The sequence below is a fragment of the Microcaecilia unicolor genome, chromosome 12 (genome assembly GCF_901765095.1).
Source record: "Microcaecilia unicolor chromosome 12, aMicUni1.1, whole genome shotgun sequence".
Lineage (NCBI taxonomy): Eukaryota > Metazoa > Chordata > Amphibia > Gymnophiona > Siphonopidae > Microcaecilia > Microcaecilia unicolor.
Window position 1 is genome coordinate 100,865,602 of NC_044042.1, and position 22,742 is coordinate 100,888,343.

The 22,742-nt window shown below is 47.0% G+C and overlaps 1 protein-coding gene across 1 annotated transcript in view; it reads left to right on the forward strand.

Moving 5' to 3' along the window:
* Nucleotides 1-22,742, forward strand: part of PLEKHH3 (pleckstrin homology, MyTH4 and FERM domain containing H3) — a 261,085-nt gene that overhangs the window by 191,418 nt on the left and 46,925 nt on the right. Inside the window, exon 7 of the mRNA XM_030220491.1 lies at nucleotides 2,534-2,824. Coding sequence (XP_030076351.1) covers nucleotides 2,534-2,824 — 291 coding nt within the window. The remainder of the gene's footprint in view (nucleotides 1-2,533; nucleotides 2,825-22,742) is intronic.

Consider the following 22,742-nt stretch of genomic DNA (forward strand, 5'->3'; position numbering starts at 1 on the left):
AAGGAGGATGAGTTTATTCCCTCCAGGAGGATGTGCATTCCCTCCTTTATGAGTTCATGCCCTTGTGATGGGCCATCGTTCGCTGTGAGGAAAGCTCTTGTGATTCCCATTGCGGTTTGCCATACTGCTTTGGAAGCTTCAAATACTGAAGAGGCAGTGGAGCTAGCTGGCCAAGAGGGCACTGTGAAAGTTTGAGTGCTCTCTATCTCCCCTGCTGGTTGATGGACATAACCCATACGTAATGGCTTCATCTGCTATGACTAAAGGAAAGAAAATTACCAAGGTAAGAACCTAATTTTCCCATAATGCACAAATCTGGACGTCTTTCAGTTTCATTTTACAGCCCTGGAACATTTTCCTATGCCCTCCAATCTCCCCCCCCCCCCCCCCCCCCCCCCCCCCCCAAATCTCAGCTCTGGGTACTCCATCTTCTAGAAAGAGGATGCTGTAGTCTAGAGGCTCATGCAACCACATCCAGCCTTACTTTCTCCCAGGGCCGCCGAGAGACTGGGCCGAGCCCGGGGTAAGGCCGCCCCCCGATGTCGTCGCCGCCGCCACTCCCTCCCTCCATCCGCCACCGGTCCGGGCCTCCTGCATTGAAATCACAGCTCCTTTCACCTCCGTGTGAAAGCACTGCAGGCAGCAGCAGAGGTCGCATCCCTTCGGGCCTCCTTCCCTCCCTGTGTCCCGCCTTCGTGGAAGTTACGTCAGATGAGAGAGACGCTGTGATTTCAATGCAGGGGGCCCGGCCCGGTGGCAAACAGTTGACGATGGAGGAATTTTGTCCCCCCTGCCCCCCCCCTCTCGGCTGCCCTGCTCTCTCCCTGTCTGCTTTTTATTGGTTTTTGTTTTATAGAGGGCATGGAAAATACTTTCTAACAACTAAATATATTCTTTTTCTAAACACACACATTCTTTCTGCATTGCACATGTTGGTGGGAATGTGTTGGCTTTTAGGATGAGATCTAAGCTTTGGTCCACAAGCATATTGTCCACACAGAGACTGTTCTCCCAAAGCAACTCTGTATCTGGCTTTCTTCCTTGCATCGGAATGCAAAATCATTTTCTCCCCCTTCCACGGGCTTGCCTCTTTATTCTCATTTGATATGTCTTTCTCTTTTCTGTAATGCAGAGTTCTACTAATTAAAATTTTTTTTTTTAAGTATTGGGTCAAAAGACTTCTCTCTCCAACCCAAAACAGTGCAGAACACACACCACCAAAGGCAGCGTTGACTATCTTAATAGTACAAGAGCTGTAATGGTGCTGGAAAAATGTCTATTTGTTGTGGTGTGAAGCTTTGATCAGACTGGCATGAGAATTTTCAGAGATCTTTCAAATGAGTGTTCTAGGCCAGAGAGATTCCTCTTTTCTGCTGCTGCTTCTTCATGCAGAGAAGAGACTCTCTGTTCTCCAGAGTTCAAGGTAACATTAATAGGGTGGATTTTCACAGTGGGGTAGCTGGCTAACTTCTGAGTTAGTTGGCCAGATCCAACATTTGAAAATATAGCATGAAGAGTCTAAAGGCAGCTGCCTTCTTTCAGAAAGTGTATAGTCCTAGGTTAGGGGGTAGGAAGCTGGCTGGCCAACCTTCAGCACCAACATCCCAGGCGGTAAGCGGAGATTAATTTACCACAGCCTAGCTGCTCTGTTATGGTATCAGGCTGTGCTTTTTCATGGAATTCTTGTACTCTGAGCTGATTCAATATACACTGTGTCCAGAAAAAAGTGATCCCCCTAAACATTTTGCAATAACAACCTCGAAACCTGCACCAAATGAATTAAAATCTTACGTGCACAAAGTGACATGTATTTGTGTCACCGACACCAAATTACATAGGACTCCCTCTTCCTGTTTAAGAGATTTTTAATTTTTACAAACTGCTGTCACAAATCTCAGGTTTCCGACATGACTTAATCACTGATGTCATCTGTTATGTCATTGCATGTTGATAAACAAAATGTTGTCAAAAGAAGATCACGTTTTAATTAAAATACTCTAGTCCGGATCTCAATTTGGTGGATTACCTGATTTGAGGGATTTTGCAGGAACGAGTCTACCACTGCCAGATCTGTGATGTTGACCATCTGAAAGAATGATGATTGAAGAGTGGCGCCGCTTTGATCAGAGTGTCATTGAGAGAGCAGTGAACCAGCGGCGGGATTGACTGCGTAAAAGTGGGGACACTTTGAATATCAGATTTAAACATTCGAACTGTTCAGGTTGACATTAACTGTGTTAAAACCTCTAACCTTTGGGTAGTGTTATTTAAAATTTGACATCTCAGTAATATTAAGGTGGATGTCTATGAAACCACACAACATTGTTTGAAATAGATGTCACTTTGTGCATGTAAAATTTGAATTCAGTGGTGGTTGTTGCAGAATGTTTAGGGGGTTCACTTTTTTTCCAAACAGTGTATTTGCATTAATTGTGTCCTGGATGGTTTGATGCTGTTATTGGCTGCACTTCTGCATTAGTCATCTTGAAGCTGGTTACCACTAATTGCTCCCTTTCCCTCTCTCCACTGACAGTACCCAGCATAAAGGGTTACTCAGCATTGCGTGATGAGGCAGTGAAGATCTTTAACTCTATACAACAGCTGGAGACAGCACAGGACCCTGTGCCCATAATCCAGGGAGTGCTGCAGACAGGGTTGGATCTGCGGCTGCTCCGGGATGAGATGTACTGTCAGCTGATCAAGCAGACCACAGATGTACCTAGTCCTGGTGAGCAGGGGAGTCTGCGCTGCTGGCAGCTGCTGACCTGCATGAGCTGTACCTTCCTCCCTAGCCCGCCGGTGCTTCGGTCCTCTGCTTCCACCTAAAGAGGTGAGGGAAAGTAATAGACTTGAAAAAAACCAAGTCAGAGTGGTGTACAATTAAAAGCATTGATGATATGTTGAAATCTTTGCTCAGTGTGTGGTGGCTAAGAAAGCAAATAGAATGTTAGGTATTAGGAAAGGAGTGGGACAACAAAAATGAGGATGTTATAGTGCCTTTGTATCGCTCCATGGTGTGACTGCACATCAGATACATCTTTAAAAAGATATAGTGGAATTTAAAAAAGGCACAGAGAAGGGCGACAAAAATGATAAAGGGGATGGGACGACTTCCCTATGAGGAAAGGCTAAAGCGGCTGGGGCTCTTCAGCTTGGAGAAAAGACGGCTGAGGGGAGAGATACTTTAGAGGTCTATAAAATAATGGAATGAAATGGATAGGCGTGAATCGCTTGTTTACTCTTTCCAAAAATACTAGGACTAAGGGGCATGCAATGAAGCTACAAAGTAGTAAATTTAAAACAAATTGGAGAAAATATTTCTTCACTCAACGTGTAATTAAACTCTGGAATTCATTGCCAAATGCGGTAAAAGTAGCTTAGTGTCGTATATAAAAAAAAGTTTGGCTAGCTTCCTAAAAGAAAGTCCATAAGCCATTATTAAGATGGACTTGGGGAAAATCCACTGCTTATTTCTAGGATAAGCAGCATAAAATGTATTGTACTGTTTGGGATCTTGCCAGGTATTTGTAACCTGGATTGGCCACTGTTGGAAACAGGATACTGAGCTTGATGGACCTTCGGTCTGTCCCAGTTTGGCAATGTTTATGTACTTGGAACTATCACACTCATTACATTATCAAAATAAAAAATTATAGGCTAACTGTCTTTTAGGTGCAATTAAGTTACTGATCACAAAATTTAGTAAAATAAGTTTTTAAAATTTCCCTTTAAACAAATTATAAGATCTCTGTTCCTGAATTTCCCTTGGTAGTTGGTTCCATAAAGCCGGGGCATACCAAGGAATCCACTAACCCTGGTGGATGTGAGACAAGCTCGAGCCTGAGGAGGAAGTTCAAATAACCCTAAGTCCCCTAGATTCCAACTCCCTTGAAGGAACATAATGTTGCAACATGGCCAACAAATAAGCAGATTGACCTGTAGCCAGCACCCGATGAATCATAGTCAACACTTTATACACTGATCAAAATTCCACCGGAAGCCAGTGAAACTTAATATACATTGGGGTAGTATGGTCTCTCCTGGTCAAATCTCCCAGCAGCCTAATACTTGCATTTTGAATAGTACACAAACACCTGAATAAAGAAAATCCCAACCTCGCAACCCGGGAAACCTGATGCTCAAAACTTAAACCAGAGTCAATCCAGATTCCTAGATAACAGGCTGAACCTTGCACTGTAAAAACGGGGCAAAATATCTGGGTGAAGTAAATGACCAGTGTTCAACCAACAGCAGTGAAAACCCCAGAGTGTGAGCAGAAAGAGAGGCTTGTTTTACTGCAGGGGGTTCTTCAGACACACCCAGCCAGTTGGGAGTTTGGGATAGCCACAACTAACTAAATTTAAATTTCAGTATTTATATTCCACTTAACCCAGAGAGCTCAAGGCAGATTCCAGCACAGAAGTAATTTGATAATGATCATAACAGCATGAAACAATAATACAATTCTTCCACAGTACAAAAAATGATAAAATAATTAGGCTTGCTTTACTGAAGTACACTGTGGAAAACTGTAAGGCTGTTTATAGCTGTTCTGTGTGCTGTTTAGATTCTTTAATTTTGTAATTTTTCAGTATGTATTTATTATCTTCACATAACTTTTTATCTTTAATTTTTTTAGGGCTGCATTTCAATAATCGTGATTTAATCTCGCGATTAAAGGTATGTTTATTTTTTCCACCATTGCAGCTCCTTGTGATTCTGGGTAATGGAGAGTTAAGTGATTTGACCAGAGTCACAAGGAGTTGCAGTGGGGAAAAAATAAATACGTAAAATACCCTTTAATCACGCAATTAATCACAATTACATTTTTAACAGAAATGCAGCCCTATAAAATGTACATTAAGTAAACGTCCTATCCTAAATTCATCCAGTTAGCAGTCTGAATATCACTGCTAACCAGACAGACAGACAGCACTGAAACTGGATATTGGCACCGGACTAGTGCCCGCATTTACCTGCACTCTTTATGATCAAGCTGTCCAGTGGATCTCCAGCCCTCTTAACACCCCCCCCCCAACAGAAGAGAGAGCTGGAGGTACTGGACCTATAGCCAGTACCCTGGCGGTTCTAGCGGCGACTACTACTACTACTTAACATTTCTAGAGCGCTACTAGGGTTACGCAGCGCTGTACAAATTAACAACTAAGGACGGTCCCTGCTCAGAAGAGCTTACAATCTAAAGGACGAAATGTCAAGTTGGGGTAGTTGAGATTTCCTGAGAAGCGGTGTAGTGATTAGGTGCCGAAGGCAACATTGAAGAGGTGGGCTTTGAGCAATGATTTGAAGATGGGTAGGGAGGGGGCCGGCGTATGGGCTCAGGGAGTTTGTTCCAAGCATGGGGTGAGGCGAGGCAGAAAGGGCGAAGCCTAGAGTTGGTGGTGGTGGAGAAGGGTACTGAAAGGAGGGATTTGTCTTGAGAGCGGAGGTTACGGGTAGGGACGTAAGGGGAGATGAGGGTAGAGAGGTAAGGAGGGGCTGCAGATCGAGTGCATTTGTAGGTGAGTAGGAGAAGCTTGAATTGTATGCGGTATCTGATCGGAAGCCAGTGAAGTGACTTGAGGAGAGGAGTGATATGAGTGCATCAGTTAAGGCGGAAGATAAGACGTGCAGCAGAGTTCTGAATGGACTGAAGGGGGGGATAGATGGCTAAGTGGGAGGCCGGTGAGGAGTAGGTTGCAGTAGTTAAGGCGAGAGGTAATGAGAGAGTGGATGAGAGTTCGGGGTAGTGTGCTCGGAGAGGAAGGGGCGAATTTTGCTAATGTTATAGAGGAAGAAGCGACAGGTCTTGGCTATCTGCTGGATATGCGCAGAGAAGGAGAGGGAGGAGTCGAAGATGACACCGAGGTTGCGGGCAGATGAGACGGGGACGATGAGGGTGTTATCAACTGAGATAGAGAGTGAAGGGAGAGGAGAAGTGGGTTTGGGTGGGAAAACAATAAGTTCCGTCTTGGCCATGTTCAGTTTCAGGTGGCGGTTGGACATCCAGGCAGCAATGTCGGATAAGCAGGCCGATACCTTGGCCTGGGTTTCCACAGTGATTTCTGGTGTGGAGAGATAAAGCTGGGTGTCGTCAGCATAAAGATGATAGTGGAAACCATGAGAAGAGATCAGGGAGCCTAAGGAAGAGGTGTAGATTGAAAAAAGAAGGGGCCCAGGATAGATCCCTGAGGAACTCCAACAGAGAGCGGGATAGGGGAGGAGGACGAACCATGAGAGTGTACTCTGAAGGTACGATGGGAGAGATAAGAGGACAGAGCCCTGGAACCCAAAGGAGGACAGTGTGTCAAGAAGTAGGTTGTGATTGACAGTGTCAAAAGCGGCGGATAGGTCGAGGAGGATGAGGATGGAGTAGTGACCTTTGGATTTGGCGAGGAACAGGTCATTGCAGACCTTAGTGCCGTTTCTGTCGAGTGTAGGGGGCGAAAGCGGATTGAAGCGGATCGAGGATGGCATGAGTGAGAGAAAATCAATGCAGCGGCTGTGAATGGCGTGTTCAAGTATCTTGGAGAGGAAGGGTAGGAGGGAAATGGGGCAGTAGTTGGAGGGACAGGTAGGGTCAAGTGATGGTTTTTTGAGGAGTGGTGTGACCACAGCATGCTTGAAGGTGTCCGGGACAGTTGCAGTGGAGAGAGAGAGGTTGAGGATATGACAGATGGTGGGGGTGATAGTAGGAGTGATGGTGTTAAGTAAGTTGGTGGGGATGGGGTCTGAGGAACAGGTGGTGGATTTCGAGGAGGGAGGAGATGGGCGGTTTCCTCTTCGGCGATAGCAGGAAAAGAGGAGAAGGAGGCCTGGGTAGGTTGGTTGAGAGAGTGGGTTATAGGATGAAGAGGAGGAGAAGGTTTGGTGGTGAATTCGAGGTTGATCTTCTGGACCCTGTCACGGAAGTAGTCGGCCAGAGAATGAGGAGAGAGTGAAGGGGGGGGGGGGGGGGTTGGAGCAGAGGGCACTTTGAGGAGGGAGTTGAGGGTGGCGAAGAGACGACGTGGGTTAGAGCTGAGGGAATTAGTCAGTTGGGTGTAATAGTCCTGTTTAAGCGAGGAATAGGGAGGATTGGAAGGAGGATAGCATGAATTTGAAGTGAATGAAGTCAGTATGGGCGTGAGATTTCCTCCAGAGGCGTTCAGCCGAACGGGCACAGGAGCGAAGGTATCGGGTGCAAGGGGTCAGCCAGGGCTGAGGATTGGTACGCCTTGTGGGACGGGAGATGGACGGTGCAAGGGTGTCTAGAGCAGAGGAGAGAGTGGCATTGTAAGTGGAGACAGCTTTGTCAACAGATTTGGAGGACATGATGGAAGGGAGGAGGTCAGAGATACGTGAGGATAAGGTGGGGGGGGGGGGTCAACAGCCTGGAGATTTCTGGACGTAGTAGTTAGTGTTGAGCGAGATTGAGGGGGAGGGTGCTGAAGTGGGAACGTGATTAGGTGATGGTCAGAGATAGGAAGAGCTGAAACGCAGAAATTGGAGGGTGAGCAAGTAGAAGAGAGGACGAGATCAAGACAGTGGCCAGATTTGTGAGTAGGGGTGGTGGGGCTCAGTTGGAGGTTGAAGGAGGAGGTAAGATTGAGGAACTGAGAAACATATGAGTTGGATGGGTTATCAGTGTGAATGTTGACGTCACCAAGAATGAGGGATTGGGATGAGGGCTCAAGAAAAATGGAGAGCCAGGCATCGAAGTCGGTAAGGAAGGGAGGGATTTATCAGGAGGGCGGTAAATGACTGCAACTCTGAGTGGCAGTGGGTGGAATAGACGGATGGAGTGAACTTCAAAGGATGAGAAGCAGTGAGACTAAGGTAGGTGGAGAGGTTGAAAACTGCAGGAGGGCGAAAGTAGTAGCCCGACGCAGCCACCGCGGCCAACTGGGCGGGGCGAATGGGAGAAAAGATAACCTCCGTGGCATAGGGCTGCGATTGAGGCAGAGTCGTCAGGGGTGAGCCAGGTTTCAGTTAGGGCAAGGAGTTGAAGGGAATGGGAGATGAAGAGATCGTGGGTGAAGGGAAGTTTGTTGCAGATTGAGTGGGCGTTCCACAGGGTGCACGAGAAGGGGAGGGAGGAGGGGGGGAGGAGGGGAATAGAGATGAGATTGGAGATATCGCGGGGACGTTTGCATAGATGAGATGAGGATGAGGACAGATGTGGGGGACCTGGGTTGGGATTGATGTCACCCGCGGATAGCAGGAGAAGGAGCAAGAGAGTGCGGAGAAGGGTGGGTGAGGAAGGGCGACGAAGGCGACGAAGACGGGATGCGCTTAGGAGGAAAGGGGAAGGGTTCATGGCAGGAAGGAGGTGTTGAAGGTTGAGAGCTAGGAAGGAGGAGGACGACAGTAGGGATGGTGAGGTGGTGGGGGACAGGGGTAGGTAGGGTATTGCAGTAGTGAGCAGGACGGAAGAGGACAGGGATGGGTAGTGAGATTGTGTGGTATACAGCGGTGGGAGGGGGAAAAGATTAGGGAGGGACAGGGCAAGGAATAGGATGTGAATGGGGGCCATGAGTAGTGACTGAGGTGTTCACAGGGCAGGTAGGTGGGCTGGGAGACAGGCAGGTGAAGGTGAGCAGTTGGGCAGGAGAGTGATGAGTTGGTAGGAAGATGGGCTGGGAGGCAGGCAGGTTTCAGGGTGGGTGGTAGTCAGTCAGGTGATTGGCTAGTAGGCAGGTTGAGTGGCAGGAGCAGGTGGATTGGGCAGCAGGCAGGCAGGAGCAGGTGAGTGCGGTGGAGAGCACAGCAGCAGTGCTGGAACAAGCTGGAATGGTTTGAAGCAGGAGCTGGTGGACTAGAACAAGCTGAAGCAGACAGACTGGAACAGGCTGGAACAAGCTGAAGCAGACGGACTGGAACAGGCTGAATCATGCAGTCTGGAGCAAGCTGGCTGGAGCAGAAGGCCTGGAGTAAGCAAGGAGAAGCTGGATCAGGCGGACTGGAACAAGCTGGAGCAGAATGACTGGAGCAAGCAGGGAGAAGCTGGATCAAGCGGACTGGAACAGGTTGGAGCAGATGGACTGGAGCAGGCAGGGAGAGCAGGATCGGGCGGACTGGAACAAGCAGGAAGAAGCTGGAACAGGCGGACTGGAGCAAGCAGGAAGAAGCTGGATCAGGCAGACTGGAGCAAGAAGGATGGACTGGAGCAAGCAGGGAGAGCAGGATCGGGCGGACTGGAACAAACTGGATCAGGTGGACTTGAACAAGCAGGAAGAAGCTGGATCAGGCGGACTGGAGCAAGCAGAGAGAAGCCGGATCAGGCGGACTGGAGCAAGCAGGGAGAAGCTGGATCAGGCGGACTGGAGCAAGCAGGAAGAAACTGGATCAGGCAGACTGGAGCAAGCAGGATGGACTGGATCAAGCAGGGAGAGCAGGATCGGGCGGACTGGAACAAACTGGATCAGGCGGACTGGAGCAAGCAGGGAGAAGCCGGATCAGGCGGACTGGAGCAAGCAGGGAGAAGCCGGATCAGGCGGACTGGAGCAAGCAGGAAGAAGCTGGATCAGGCGGACTGGAACAAACAGGAAAAAGCTGGATCAGGCGGACTGGAAGAAGCAGGGAGAGCCGGATCAGGTGGACTTGAACAAGCAGGAAGAAGCTGGATCAGGCGGACTGGAGCAACAGGGAGAAACTGGATTGGGTGGCTGGAAGAGATGGACTGGACAGGCAGGGAAAAGCCGGGTTGGTAGACTGGAACAGGCCAGTGCCAGTGGAACTCTGCCTCACCTAGGCCTCTGTCTCTGCCCCCGTTGGCCCGGTCGCACAGGTCGCTGGATGGGCGGGCTGGAACAAGCTGGGGCTGATGGACTCTGCCTCCTCTTAGCTCCTGTCCCGCTCCTGTCGGCCCGGTCCCGTGGTCCGCGATCCGCGCCCAGGCCGTTCCGGCAGGGAGCACGGCTGCAGCGCATAGGACCTCGGGGCATGACCAGTGCAGCAGACACGGGCCGCCGGATGGAAGACGGCGAAGGGAATAGGCCACAGCCATGCGGCAGCAGACAGCCAGGATCAGCCCCGGGCTGCCCGCCCGCTCACCTGCGCCGGATCGGCAGGCATGGGGAAGGGTTAGCGAGGAGGATCGGTGGGGAGCCTTGGCCGAGCATCCGGTGATCCCAGCAGGGATGGGTAGAACAGGCAGTAGGATCCCCAGTGGTAGGTAAGAAAGGGGGGGTCTTGATATTAATCCGTAAAGGCCTGCAGTTTCGGGTAAAATGAGTTAAGCGGGATTCCGAGGGCAGATATGTATTAGTTGAAGTGGAGTTGGGGCAATTTACATATATTTTATGTAATGTGTATGCACCCAATGTGTATGACCGTAAATTCCACCGATCCCTCATTGAGCTGTTAGGTCCCTATCAGGGGGGAAATGTGATCCTGAGAGGAGACTTTAATCTGGTGTACGATGAAACGGGTCCTTCGGCATCAGTTCAGAGTCCAGGGGTGGGGGGCTTACCCTTTTGTCAGGTTCTCAGGTTCAGAGCCAACGGGGCCGGGCTCTGGAGCAAACGTGAGCCCTTGGGCTGCTGACGAGGAGCGACAGCAGCAGGCAAAACCCACCAACCAACGCTGGGCAAGCACACCGACACCGGCAGGGACTGCAGGCACCGCCCAGCGAGCCGGAACACACGGACTGGAACACGGGACTGGAATTCCCCGGACTGGAGGACACAGGACTTGAACCCCCCGGACTGGAACACTGGACTGGAATCCCCCGACCGGAGGACCCAGGACTGGAACACCGGACTGGAGCACACCGGACTGGTCCACACAGCTTCACCTGCACTTAGCTACTAAGCCCCCCAGGAGTTGAGCTCCTGGGTTCGAGTAGCCGGCAGGACTTACTGGATACCGGATGATACAGGGACCAGGACTGGAAACAGAAGTGCTCCTAACCCTAAACTGATCTATGTGCTCCCAAGCCCTAAACCAGCAGGAGTGTTCCTAACAGTAAACTGACAAAAGGACTTCCTAAGCCCTATACTAAACAGGAGCTCCTAAGCCCTGCTCAAGAAAGGGACTTCCTAAGCCCTAAACTAACAGAGCAGGGAACTAAACACAAAGCTAACACAGGTGCTACTAAGCACCAAGCTACAAGCAGAGCTCTACACTAACAAGCTAAACACAAAACTAACAAGCTACCTAAGCGGCTCTAGCCAGCTAGATACAAAACTAACAAGGTGCTTCCTAAGCACTACTCTGGCAAGCAACCAGAAGAGCTCCTAGCACTAAAAGGGAAGAGGGGAGCCACAAGGAAAAAGCAGGGAAGCTAACACATAAGCCAAAAGTGATTCTAAATCACCAAACACCAACAGCAAAGACTGCAATGCTCCCAATAGCACAAACCCTGAAGTACTTCTATCAACAACAGAGCTTCCAAAGCCCTACACACAGCAATGCTTCCAAAACCAAGAGGGAAAAGCAGGGGAACCATAAGGGAAAAGCAGGAAAGCTAAACACACAGTCACCAGTGCACACTGCACTAACACTAACCTGGCCCTTAGCAAAAGCAAGCAGGGAAACTAGACACAAAGTCAGAAGTGCACACTGCACCACCCCTACCTAAAGCAAACACCACTGTTGCCAAGGCTCTGAAGGAAACAACACCACTTCCTTATCAAGGCCCTCCCTGATGATGTCACACTCCCTAGACCTAGGCAAAAGCACACTGACCCAGAGAGCACACTGAAACCCAGAGAGGCCCAACCCACACCAATGCAGCACCGTGAAGCACTTGAAGCCAGTACACCCAAAGAGAGGTAGAGCAACTCAGGCAACACACACAGGTGCAGTATAGTGAAACAATTAGAGCCATGCTGCTGGAAGCTGCCAGCACAGAGAGACAGAGCCAGCTCAGAAAGGACAGAGAAAAGAAACAGAAGCCAGCTAAGAAGCTGACTCCCCGGAAAGAGGTAAGTTTGAGAGGGGTTCTGACCCCAATCATAACACCTTTCTCTGCGCCACATTGGATCTGATTGATGTATGGAGGGTATTACACCCGAATGTAAGGGACTATACACATACATCTAGAGCACATCTCACGCAATCGCGTATAGATTACTTCTTCATCTCGAGAGCTCTCTTCTCAAAAGTACTAGTAGCAGAGATAGGGCCGTGCGAGATGTCGGATCACTCACTCATCTGGTTCCAGTTACAGGGTCTAGGGACTGGGGAGGAGGGGGGGTTGGAGATTCCCTTTGAGTTATTTTGGGACCCCCAATTTAAAGCATATGTAAATGAAAAATGGAAGGAATATGCAACCCACAACAAGCAACATCAAAACCAACCTAGTTTATATTGGGAAACATCTAAAGCGGTGATACGAGGAGAGATAATTGCTTACAGGGCTAGAGTTAAGAAGATGCGGGACAAAGAGATCATCAGACTGGAGATGGAGGTCCGTTCACAGAGGGTTAGGTGCGGGACGCATATGACACTTGAGGAGAAGGGAGCTCTCTTAGCCACTCAGAAAGCACTGAATGAATTACTCCTTCAGAGGGCGGTTAAGTCCCATAAGTATTATCAATATCAATTTTTCATTCATGGTAACAAAGCTGGGGCACTGCTGGGGAGATTGGTGCGGGGGAAAAGAGGTACCCAGAGAATTTTAGAGGTAAAAGATGAGGGTGGCCAGCTTCGCAGGGAATCTAAAGACATTGCAGATTGTTTCAAACGGTATTATGAGAAATTGTATAGGGAGCCACTAGACATAATGCAAGATAGTATGCTGTACTTAATTAACCAGGCCTTGCCTCAGGTATCAGAATCCCAGAAGATGTATTTAAATGGTCCAATTACAGAGGGTGAGCTGATGCTGGCGCTCCAGCAGAGTAATATACAAAAGGCACCGGGGCCTGATGGATACACCATAGCATATTACAAGTTAGTCCAAGATCAGGTGACAATCCCTCTATTAAATCTGTATAATGACATGGCAACTTCTGGGGTAATGTCAGATGCCTTGAACGTGGCAAAAGTAATAGTGTTATTGAAGCCTGGAAAAGATGGGTCTGAGGTAGGGTCGTATAGGCCCATATCTCTATTAAATTGTGATGTCAAAATTTATGCTAAGATCTTGGCGAACAGACTGTCTCGAGTACTGCCAGACTTGATTGCGCCCCCACAGGTGGGATTTGTGAAAGGCAGGTCGGTAGGGAGTAATGTTCGGGCGCTATTGACATCCCTGGAGATTGTGGAGAGGCGGAAAAGGCCTTCCCTGTTGGTCAGTTTCGAAGCAGAGAAGGCCTTTGATCGGGTGATATGGAATTTCATGTTTGCGGTTATGGAAAGAGTCGGAGTGGACGGTTACTTCCGTATGGCAGTGGGTGCGCTCTACTCTAATCCACAGGCATTCATGTGGGTCAATGGGGAGAAATCGGCACTGTTTCAGATCAGAAGAGGCACCCGGCAGGGGTGTCCACTGTCCCCATTGCTGTTTGTGCTAGCTCTGGACCCATTGATTAGGGAAATTGAGAACCATCCAGAAGTGGAGGGGGTGACATGGGGCACCTCCTCGTTTAAGGTATCCGCATTCGCGGACGATATATTAGTACATCTAACCCACCCCGCTCGATCGTTGAGAGCTCTGTTGGAATTGTTTCAGGAATACGGCGACTTTGCAGGGCTCAAAATCAATTACTCTAAATGTTTGGTGTTGACAGCCCACACAAGTGTGAAGACAGAATGGGGAGCCGGATTCCCGCTCAAGTGGGCTTCGGACTTCCTTCCCTATTTAGGGGTGAGGGTCTCTATGAGAACGTCCATGTTATACCAACATAATTTTAATCATCTGTTAGACAAGTTAAAGGGTCGGTTGAGCTTGTGGGGGACGCTACCGCTTACGTTGCATGGGCGGATACATTTGTTTCAAATGGTTGAATTCCCGAGGTGGCTATATACATTCCAGGTGCTACCCCTGTGGCTTTGGCGTAAAGACCTAGGTCAGCTTTATTGCTATCTGAGGAGGTTTGTGTGGAGAGATACTAAACCGAAACTTCCATTGAACTTACTCATGGGCTTATGGAGGGAGGGAGGTATGGGACTTCCTAATATCCGAAGATATAACCAAGCTTGTCTGCTGCGCCATTTAGGGAACTGGCTAATGGGGAGGCAGGACTATACACCACGGGGTATGGAATATGATTTTTTTAAACCGTTCCATCCACATTACTTATTGCATTGTGAGAGGAGAGCAATTCTGATACACATACGTAATAGCGTGCGGTTGGGCCCCTTGCGGGAGGTCTGGAGGGACTTAAATAGGATATGGGGCTTGGAGGCAGATGTATCAGACTTCCTACCACTGCAGGACAACCCACAATTTGCCCCAGGGTCTGAAAATAAAATATTTCGCAGATGGGCGGATCTGGGGATCACGAGGCTTGAGCATGTTCTGGACACAAGGGGGAAGATCCTATCATTAGGAGCCTTAGGAGTTGGTATTTGTATGAATCATCATGCATATCATCAATTGGCTCATTACGTACGCTCTCTGAATCAAAGTAAGCTGGAAAGTGGACATGGGCGTAGAATTAGGGCCTTTTTTGGGATGGTCCCCGGAGATAGGTTGTTGGTATCGGGCCTGCAGAAAGCTATAGGGGTGCAGGAGGGAAAGAGAGATACGGAGGCTATTCGCCAAAGATGGGACAACCAAATTTGCAGTTAGATTTTCCTAAACTGATAGCACGTATTCCCCAGTTGTCGGTAAATGCAGGCCTTCGGGAGTGTCAGTACCGTATAACGTACAGGGCGTATATGGCCAAAAGTCAATTGTTCAAATTTGGGGGGGTTGTGGACCCGCTTTGTGCGAAATGTGAGCAGGGGGAGGGTACGCTATTGCATTCCCTTTGGACATGCCATAAGATTCAGGCATTTTGGAGGCAGATATTTCTCTATCTAGAGTCTTTGGTGAAGCTTTGGATTCCATTCTCACCACAGGGGGTTTTATTGGATAAGTATGAAGTATTTCGACTTCATGGTAAGGGGACCCAGCAGCTCATTCGTAAGGCAAGTCTGGTCGGGAAGAAGCTCATAATGGGTGCTTGTACGAGTGAGTCCCCACCAGATTTCTGCCATAAATGGATTTCAATACAATGAGTGGAGCGGTGTATGGGGGACTTTTGGGAGGGGGGAGGAGAATGTTGGGAGAAATGTTTGATGGTAGATTGTACTATTCTGTTAGAGTTGCACACACATTTGAACTGTGTATTATATTTCCATTTGTTACTTGGAAATGTTCTTTCTGAATTACCATCAGTAAAACTGTTGAAACCTTAAGGGGGGGAGGGGGGGGGGGGGAAGAAAATATAAAATGTTTTTGGAGAGCGAAGTTATTCTTTCTTTTTCTCGGTGTTAGCTTGCAAAGTGGAAGTTGTCTCTTCAATAAAATATATTTAAACATAAAACTTATAGTGGCCCAAAGTGAATTGTACATATGAGATGGGCATTTTCAGACTTGGTTTGATTGGTAACTGAGATTACCTGTGTCCTGCTCTTAATATCTTCCTGATAACTATTGACTCCTTTATTCTATTTCACCCCCTTTTATTTTCTATCCTATTAACACAACAACAACAAAAACCTGTTCTTTCACTTGCAGAGGGTCTGACCTCTATAAGTTCCTTATCTGTTGCTATCCTATTGCCTATATTGCACTGTGATTTTATATTTTTATGCTGGTATTGTCTTAAAGGGATTTTAGAGAATTGTGTTTTGAATATCTGTGCTAGTGATTTCATCTTTTTATGCTAGAATTGTCTTAAAGGTGTTTTCATTGGAACTGTGTTTTAACCTGTGCCAAGTGTTTTAAACCTGTGACTTAATCTGGTTACATTGAATCTGGTGTCTGTTTTCATTAGAATTGTGTGTTGAATCTACACTGCCAGAGACTCAATCAATTTTGGTTACATAGCATCTGGTGACTCATAGCTGTGGAGGAGGGGCAATTTTGTTTTGAGTTGTGTGGTAGAACCTAAATTTACCTTGTGAGCTGGGAGCTGCGCTGGGCATTTTCTGACTTGGTTTGATTGGTAACTGAGGTTACCTGTGTTCTAGTCCCTCCCACCCCTAGGGACAAGTATCTTCATTGGCCAATCCTAATTCTTGTTTTTCCCTCTCATAGTTCACCTTTTCACACTTGTGAATCACATCATTATGACCTTCATTCAGTGCAATATATGTTCTGCTTTAATCCTAAGGCAAACTATCTGGAACCTTAGAGCTTGTCCTATCTGTCTCCAAATATCAGCCTTGAAAGAAGAGATCAACAAACTCGAGAAGGAATTAACTACAATTAAAGAAGCGTCCAGGATTACTCATTTCCCAGCTAATTTACCACCACCACTGCCTCAGAGAATGAAACATCAGAGGAATAGATGGGTCACAGTAGGCTCTGGTAGACTAAGATCTGTGACACAGAAACACTCATCCTTCCAAGCTTTGCCCCTGTCAAATTCTTTTGCAGCGTTGCATCATTATGATGGTGAAAAAAGAAGTACTGTGGTAGAACCAGAAGCAATGAAAGTAGCACAACCCCAGAAACATCCCCCAACTAATGACAGAATTGTGAAAAGCAGAAACTTATTACTGCTCGGAGACTCCTTTATCAGTGGCATTAACTTAGGAACACAGTTCAGGGGTTCCAATGTAGTGAAATGTCTTCCAGGATCTTCAGCTACAAGATGTACAGACCAAATACTGAAAGTGATCCGAGAAGAGAGCGAGGCTTCAAACGCTGATGTTGTAATTCACCTGGGGACAAATGACCTGGCCAACAATAGCAAGTTTACAGCACAGAGAGCATTCCAGAAGCTTGGACTGAAATCTTTGGTTCGGACTGTGGCTTTTTCTGGAGTGATTCCTACGTTGGGGAGGGGAGAGGAAAGACTGCGCAAAACAGGAGAATTCAATGGGTGGCTTGAGTCTTGGTGTAAAGAAGAAGGTTTTAGATACATAGGAGAATGGGGTATTACGTAGAAAAATAACAGGCTGTACTATAATGATGGGCTACATCTTTCTGTGATGGGAAAGGGGGTAACAAAAGGAAACAGGGGATTTCAGAAAGTCACCCCCAGAATAAACATGATGGCAGAGGGAAAGGTCATTTAATATAAAAAAACACCCAAACTCACTAAGCACATGGAAAGCTATGTGCACAAATGCTTGTAGTCTAAATAAAAAGGTTCAAGACTTGCAAGCCTTGATGTTTGAAGAAAACTTGGATAAAGTTGCTATTACGGAGACATGGCTCAACGATTCTCATGAATGGGATGTGACCGTACCGGGCTATAATCTTTTTAGGAGGGCCGAAGAGATGGAGGAGTGGCTTTGTACGTGAGAGAGAATATCAGAGCGGTTGAAATGCGGGGAACCTGGGGAAAAGAAGACACTTTATGGATTGTACTGGAAAGAGAAGACGGAACATGTATCCACATGAGGGTTATTTACAGACCTTCTGTGCAAACGGAGAAGTTAGACAGGGATCTGATAGAAGATATTCAAAAGATTGGTATGAAAGGGGAGGTGCTACTGTTGGGAGATTTCAGTTTGTCTGACGTGGATTGGAACGTCCCATCTGCGGAATCGGAAAGAAGTAGGTAGATTGTGGATGCCTGTAAAAGTGCCTTGCTCAGACAAATGGTGATGGAACCCACAAGGGAAGAGTTGATGCTGGATCTAGTGCTCACGAATGGAGGTAGTGTTTCCGATATCTGGGTGGGTGCCCACCTATATAATAGTGATCATCACACCGTATGGTTTGATATAAGGGCGAAGGCGGAGTGTGGACGCACAAAACTCAATGTATTGGATTTCAGACATACTGATTTTGATACAATGGGGGAATACCTGAAGAAGGAGCTGTTGGCATGGGAAGGCATAGGAGAAGTGGAAAAACAGTGGTTCAAGCTAAAGGCTGCTATAAATATGGCGACTAATCTTTTTGTGAGGAATGTAAACAAAAACAAGAGAAGCAGGAAGGCTATATGGTTCTCCAAACAAGTACCTGAAAAAATAAGAGCAAAAGAGGCTTTGTTCAAGAAATACAAAAGAACGCAACGAGAGGATCACGGAAAAGATTATTGGATTAAACTGAAAGAAGCGAAGAGAGAAATACAGCTAGCGAAAGCGCGAGCGGAAGAAAAATGGCTAAAGTTGTAGAGAGAGGTGACAAGACTTTTTTCAGATATATTGGAGAAAGGAGAAGAGATAGGAATGGAATTGCGAGACTCCTGGAGCGGATGGTATTCATCCTAGAGTACTGATAGAACTGAAAAATGAGCTTGCGGAGCTACTGCTAGTGATATGCAATTTATCCTTAAAATCGAGCGTGGTACCGGAAGATTGAAGGGTGGCCAATATAACGCCCATTTTGAAAAAAGGTTCCAGGGGAGATCCGGGAAATTATAGACGTTGGTGCCGGGGAAAATGGTAGAGGCTATTATTAAAAACAAAATTACAGAGCACATCCGAGGACATGGATTACTAAGACCGAGTCAGCACGGCTTTTGTGTGGGGAAATCTTGCCTGACCAATTTACTTTAATTCTTTGAAGGAGTAAACAAAGGGGAGCCGGTTGATATTGTATTTTCAAAAGGCATTTGACAAGGTACCTCATGAAAGGCTACAGAGGAAATTGGAGGGTCATGGGATAGGAGGAAAAGTCCTATTGTGGATTAAAAACAGAGAGTGGGGTTAAATGGGCAGTATTCACAATGGAGAATGGTAGTTAGTGGGGTTCCTCAGGGGTCTGTGCTAGGACCGCTGCTTTTTAATATATTTATAAATGATTTAGAGATGGGAGTAACTAGCGAGGTAATTAAATTTGCTGATGACACAAAGTTATTCAAAGTCGTTAACTCACAACAGGATTGTGAAAAATTACAGAAAGACCTTACGAGACTGGGAGACTGGGCTGGGCGGCTAGATGGCAGATGACGTTTAATGTGAGCAAGTGCAAGGTGATGCATGTGGGGAAAAAAGAACCCGAATTATAGGTATGTCATGCAAGGTTCCACGTTAGGAGTTACGGACCAAGAAAGGGATCTGGGTGTCGTCGTCGATAATACACTGAAACCTTCTGCTCAGTGTGCTGCTGCGGCTCGGAAAGCGAATAGAATGTTGGGTATTATTAGGAAAGGTATGGAAAACAGGTGTGAGGATGTTATAATGCCGTTATATCGCTCCATGGTGCGACCGCACCTTGAGTATTGTGTTCAATTCTGGTCACCGCATCTCGAGAAAGATATAGTGGAATTGGAAAAGGTGCAGTGAAGGGCGACTAAAATGATAGCGGGGATGGGACGACTTCCCTATGAAGAAAGACTAAGGAGGCTAGGGCTTTTCAGCTTGGAGAAGAGACGGCTGAGGGGAGACATGATAGAGGTATATAAAATAATGAGTGGAGTGGAACAGGTGGATGTGAAGTGTCTGTTCACGCTTTCCAAAAATACTAGGACTAGGGGGCATGTGATGAAACAGTGTAGTAAATTTAAAACAAATCGGAGAAAATTTTTCTTCACCCAACGCGTAATTAAACTCTGGAATTCGTTGCCGGAGAATGTGGTGAAGGCGGTTAGCTTGGCAGAGTTTAAAAAGGGGTTAGACTGTTTCCTAAAGGACAAGTCCATAAACCGCTACTAAATGGACTTGGGAAAAATTCACAATTCCAGGAATAACATGTATAGAATGTTTGTCCGTTTGGGAAGCTTGCCAGGTGCCCTTGATCTGGATTAGCCGCTGTCGTGGACAGGATGCTGGGCTCGATGGACCCTTGGTCTTTTCCCAGTGTGGCATTACTTATGTACTTATGATAATGAGAATGACTATGTGGAGAGTGATGAAGATAAAGCGAACATGCTAAATTATTTCTCTTCGGTGTTCACGGAGGAAAATCCTGGAGAAGGACCGCGGTTGGCCGCCGAGGGAACGTCTGGGAATGGAGTGGATACTGCGCCGTTACGGAAGAAAGAATTTATAAACAGCTGGAGAATCTGAAGGTGGACAAAGCCATAGGGCCGGATGGGATACATCCCATGATACTGAGGGAGCTCAGGGAGGTCCTGGCGTGACCTGTGAAAGATTTATTTAACAGATCTTTAGAGATGGGAGAGGTTCCACGAGATTGGAGACGAGCGGATGTGGTCCCTCTTCACAAAAGTGGAGATAGGGAAGAAGTGGGAAACTACAGACCGTTAAGTCTCGCATCAGTGGTAGGAAAAATAATGGAGTCGCTGCTGAAAGAAAGGATAGTTAACTTTCTAGAAGCCGACGGGTTACAGGACCCGAGGCAACATGGCTTTACCAAAGGAAAATCCTGCCAAACGAATCTTATTGACTTTTTTGACTGGGTGACCAAAGAACTGGATGAGGGACGTGCGCTAGATGTAATCCAGTTGGACTTCAGCAAAGCCTTTGATACAGTCCTCTACTAGTTGATATCATTGGAAATTTCTTTTAAATCTTGTTTAAATGGGATGTAAATCGTTACATCGTCTGCGTATATATATGGGTTGAGGTTTTGGTTTGATAGTAATTTGGCCAATTAGTTTATCTTGTTGGGCAGACTGGATGGGACCGTACAGGTCTTTATCTGACGTCATTTATCTGACGTCATTTACTATGTTACTATGAGATACCAAGTAGCAAAAGAAAGCACCAAGAGCCTTACAGGATACGGATTCTCAAGTTTTTCCATGCATATTGGAAGCAATGGATGTAGTGTCATTGTATACGTCCATTCCACAAGATTGTGATCTTGAAGTGTTAAGATTGGCTTTAAATTCCAGATTGGATTTGAAAAGTGTACGTACTGAGTGTTTGTCTCTAGCTGCTTTAGCTATGAAACAAATTTTTTTTTTTTATTTGAAGATCAAATATTTACAAATCTCTTGAGTAGCCATGGGTGCCACTTTCACACCATCAGTAGCTTTGTCTTTTATATACAATTTGAAACCACTTTGGCCGCGGTGGTGGTTTTGGTCTATTACTCTCACCCTCTTCCAAATTTCAATCTCTTCTGCCACCTCAGTCTCTCTGTTTTTCTTCCTTTGAAGTCCACACTGTCCGCCTATTCACTCCTTTGCCTCTTCGAATAGCAGTTATTTATCGTCCCCCTGATAAATCTCTTTCATCTTTTCTCAGCGACTTTGACGCTTGGCTTTCCTTCTTTCATGATCCTTCCTCCCCCTCCCTCATCCTTGACGACTTTTAACATTCATGCTAATGGTCTCTCCAACTGTTACGTCTCCCAATTCCTCACCTTAACATCCTCCTTCAATCTTCAACTATGCTCCACTTCCCCTACCCACCAAAATGGTCACTGTCTTGATCTTATCTTCTCCTATAACTGCTCTCCCTCCAATTCCTGTACCTCAGATCTTCCCCTATCTGACCTTCACACTTAAACTTCCTCCCGCCCATTCCCGTCCAATCTTAACCAATTTATCTAGGAATCTCCAGGCCATTGACCCTACTACCCTATCCTCCAATGTCTCAAACCTCTTCTCTACCAATGATGCCGTCTCTTCCTACAATACTATTCTATCCTCTGCCTTAGACACTCTTGCACCTCTCATGCCCCGTCCTATAAGACGTACCAAACCCCAGGCCTGGCTGACCCCTAAAATCCGCTACCTGCGTTCCTGTACCCATTCCACTGAACGCCTCTGGCAGAAATCTCGTGCCCTTGCTGACTTCACACACTTCCAAGTTCATGTTGACCTCCTTCCAATCTGCCCTCTTGCTTGCCAAACAGGACTACTACATCCAGCTGACTAATTCTCTCGGCTCAAACCCTCAACTTCTCTTTGCCACACTAAACTTTCTCCTCAAGGTGCCTCCACCCCCACCTCCCCCCTCACTTTCTCCCCAGACCCTAGCTGAGTTCTTCCACAACAAGGTTCAGAAGATAAACCTCGAATTCTCTACCAAACCAGCCCCAACTCTCCCTCCCCTTGGCCCTCCCCTCATCTGTTCCCCTATTTCCTTAACCCCTCCATCCTTTTCCTCCTTTCCTGAAGTCACTAATGAAGAAACATCACATCTTCTCTCCTCCTCAAAACGAACTACCTGTTCCTCTGATCCCATTCCTACCCACCTTCTTAACACCATCTCTCCTACTCTCACCCCTTTTATCTGTCATATCCTCAATCTCTCTCTTTCCACTGCAACCATTCCTGATGCCTTCAAACATGCTGTGGTCACACCGCTCCTGAAGAAGCCTTCCAACTATCGACCCATCTCCCTCCTCCCCTTCCTTTCCAAGTTACTTGAACGTGCCGTTCGCTGCCGCTGTCTTGACTTTCTCTCATCTCAAACTTCTTGACCCACTCCAATCTGGCTTTTACCCTCTTCATTCAACTGAAACTGCACTTACAAAAGTTTCCAACAACCTGTTCCTGGCCAAATCCAAAAGTCTCTATTCTATCCTCATCTTTCTCAATCTATCCGCCACTTTTGACACTGTTGATCACAGCCTACTCCTTGATATGCTGTCTTCATTTGGATTCCAGGGCTCTGTTCTTTCCTGGTTCTTCTCTTACCTGTCGCTTCGCATCTTTAGTGTACACTCTGGTGGATCCTCTTCCACTTCTATCCCTCTACCAATCGGTGTACCTCAGGGTTCTGTTCTCAGTCCTCTCCTGTTCTCCATCTACACTTCTTCCCTTGGCTCTCTGATATCATCCCATGGCTTTCAATACCATCTCTATGCCGATGACTCTCAAATCTACCTGTCTACCCCCGAAATCTCA